The 2453-nt window shown below is 69.4% G+C and overlaps 1 protein-coding gene across 2 annotated transcripts; it reads left to right on the top strand.

The window, feature by feature from the left end:
• The first annotated feature begins 256 nt into the window (after positions 1 to 256).
• HES1 (hes family bHLH transcription factor 1) lies at positions 257 to 2026 on the top strand. 2 transcript variants are annotated; one of them, XM_084291653.1, is made up of 4 exons: positions 257 to 467; positions 606 to 701; positions 789 to 876; positions 1258 to 2022. In XM_084291653.1, the coding sequence occupies exons 1-4, from the start codon at positions 360 to 362 to the stop codon at positions 1740 to 1742; spliced, it is 777 nt and encodes a 258-aa protein (XP_084147779.1). In that variant the 5' UTR covers positions 257 to 359; the 3' UTR covers positions 1743 to 2022. The 2 variants fall into 2 exon arrangements, with proteins under 2 accessions (XP_084147779.1, XP_084147778.1); XM_084291652.1 differs by having other exon boundaries at positions 257 to 701; positions 1258 to 2026.
• The last annotated feature ends 427 nt before the right edge of the window (positions 2027 to 2453 follow it).

Here is a 2453-nt window from a genome sequence, read left to right as displayed (position 1 = left end):
CCTGAGGGGTTAAACCCGCGGCCGCCCCTCCCGCCCCGCGCGCGGCACCCGCTGGGGCCGCCCATTGGCCGGCGCGCGGCGCGCGGCGCGCGGCCAATGGGCGGGCGCCGTCCACGAGCCGGGGCGGCGTGCGGGCGGCGCCCATTGGCTGGGCGCGAGTGTGGGAACGGCGGCGGGGGACGTTTCACACGAGCCGCGCGCGTGCGGCGCGCGCTATAAGTAGGGGCGGCCAAGGGCGCGCGGCAGCCGCGCCGCGCCGGTCCCAGCGCCCGCCCGCTGCCCGCCCGCCCGCCGCCCGCTGCCCGCCCGCTGCCGCCGCCGCACGACCTCCTCCGCGGCGGGGCGGGCGCGGCCGCACGATGCCGGCCGACCTGATGGAGAAGAGCAGCGCCTCGCCCGTGGCCGCCACCCCCGCCAGCATCAACGCGACGCCCGATAAGCCCAAGACGGCGGCGGAGCACCGCAAGGTAAGGGCTGTGCCGGGCTGTGCAGTGCCGTGCCGGGCTCTACTGGGCTGTACCGGGCTGTGCCGGGCTGTGCCGGGCTATACCGGGCTGTGCAGTGCCGTGCCGGGCTGTGCCGGGCTCACCGCCGCTCTCTTGCAGTCGTCCAAGCCCATCATGGAGAAGCGGCGGCGGGCGCGCATCAACGAGAGCCTGGGGCAGCTGAAGACGCTGATCCTGGACGCGCTGAAGAAGGATGTAAGGCAGGGAGGAGATGGGGGGGGTGCAGGGGGGTTATTGGGGGTGTTGTTGGGGGTGCCGGTGTGAGCAGCCCTCTGTCCGCAGAGCTCGCGGCACTCCAAGCTGGAGAAAGCTGACATCCTGGAGATGACCGTCAAGCACCTGCGGAGCCTGCAGCGGGCGCAGATGACCGGTGAGAGATGGGGCTGGGGGGTGGTGAGGGGCTGGGTGGGGGGTACCGGGGTGCCCAACCCCCTCCCCGTGCTGTGGGAGCACCGTGCTGCTGCCCTGGGGACTCCCCGCTGCACCCTGCGTGCGGGATTCTGGGGCTGGGGGGGCTCCCGTGCCCCCTGCCCAAGGGTGCTGGTGGGGTGGTGCTCATAGGATGGGTCCCCCGGTGCTATGGGGTCTGGGGGGGCAGCAGGGGTCTCTGCTCGCCAGCTGGGTCTGAAGTGCTGGGGAGTGCAGTGCTCTCTGCCTGGATCCCCCTGCTCCCAGTGGGGCTGCAGGGGGTGATGCCGGGGGGCTGCACACCCTGCTGACCCCCCCGCCCGGTGTCCCTCTCGCCCCGCAGCCGCGCTGAGCACGGACCCCACGGTGCTGGGCAAGTACCGCGCTGGCTTCAGCGAGTGCATGAACGAGGTGACGCGGTTCCTCTCCACCTGCGAGGGCGTCAACACCGAGGTGCGCACCCGGCTCCTGGGCCACCTGGCCAGCTGCATGACCCAGATCAACGCCATGAACTACCCCGCGCCCCCTCCGCCTCCCCCGCTGCCGCCGGCCGCAGCTTTCGGGCCACCCCTGGTGCCGCCGGGCGGTGGCGCGGGGCCGCTCCCGGGCATGCCCTGCAAGCCGGGCACCGACGCGGCCAAGGTGTACGGGGGCTTCCAGCTGCTGCCTGCCTCCGACGGGCAATTCGCCTTCCTCATCCCCAGCACCGCCTTCGCCCCCGGCGGGGCCGTGCTGCCCCTCTACGGCGGCCCCCCCACGGCTGCCACCGCCGCCTCGCCGTCTGGCCCGCCACCCGGCACCGCCGACTCGGTGTGGAGACCCTGGTGAGGGTGGCGGGCACCGGACTGGACTGAGCACCGCGCCCCGTGCTGCTGGCACGGCTGTACATAGGTTATATGTTCATATTGGATTGTGCCTTTGTACCATAGCACTCCCTCAACAGCGTTTCGTGTTTTACACGAGATCTTTTTTTCTCCCTTCCCTCCCCTTCCTTACGTGACACCAAAGATTTTTTTTTTTTTTTTTTTTGAATGCTCTTAAAATAAAAGTCCCTTCCATTTTGGAAGGCCTTTGGAGATAAGTCGGAGTGCTGGCGTTGTGTGCGTAGGAGGGAGCCCGGCTCCTGGCTCGCTCCCGGCCGCCCGTGGATTGATTGTGCTGCTGCAGGGCTGGAGCTGTCAGTCAGACCCTCTGTCCCCTCTGCCGCCTTCTGAAACCACCCGGCCCCTCTCCCTGCCCCCGGGGCAGATGTAATTACTGCTTCCTCGGGAGCAGTTCAGCTGATCAGACTTGTTAAAAAGAGCTTATGTTTGCAGAGCTGGTGAATGCGCTGAGGGAGGCACCTCCGCTCTCCTCCTGGCTCCCGGGGCTGGCCGCAGCGGAGCAGCCCAGGTAAAGCGAGACGGATTCGGCACGGCCCCGAGGAGGAGCTGCCTGCGGGAGCCTCCTGCCTGGACCCCGAGGGGCCCGCTCCCCGGCCGCGGTGTAAATCACGAGTGACTCCAGTCCGTTGATTTACAGAAGGGTGCCTGCCAGCGG

The sequence above is a fragment of the Netta rufina genome (genome assembly GCF_964035555.1).
Source record: "Netta rufina genome assembly, chromosome: 9".
Classification (NCBI taxonomy): domain Eukaryota; kingdom Metazoa; phylum Chordata; class Aves; order Anseriformes; family Anatidae; genus Netta; species Netta rufina.
The sequence above is the reverse complement of the archived record's forward strand: the minus strand, read 5'-3'. Positions and strand labels throughout refer to the sequence as shown.

What these genes read in the sequence shown, in the direction of transcription:
- HES1 (XM_084291652.1), top strand. Translation starts at nt 360, where the DNA reads ATGCCGGCCGACCTGATGGAGAAGAGCAGCGCCTCGCCCGTGGCCGCC. An exon ending in TGGACGCGCTGAAGAAGGAT is followed by an intron (nt 702 to 788) that starts GTAAGGCAGGGA and finishes CTCTGTCCGCAG; the next exon opens with AGCTCGCGGCACTCCAAGCT. An exon ending in GCAGCGGGCGCAGATGACCG is followed by an intron (nt 877 to 1,257) that starts GTGAGAGATGGG and finishes CTCGCCCCGCAG; the next exon opens with CCGCGCTGAGCACGGACCCC.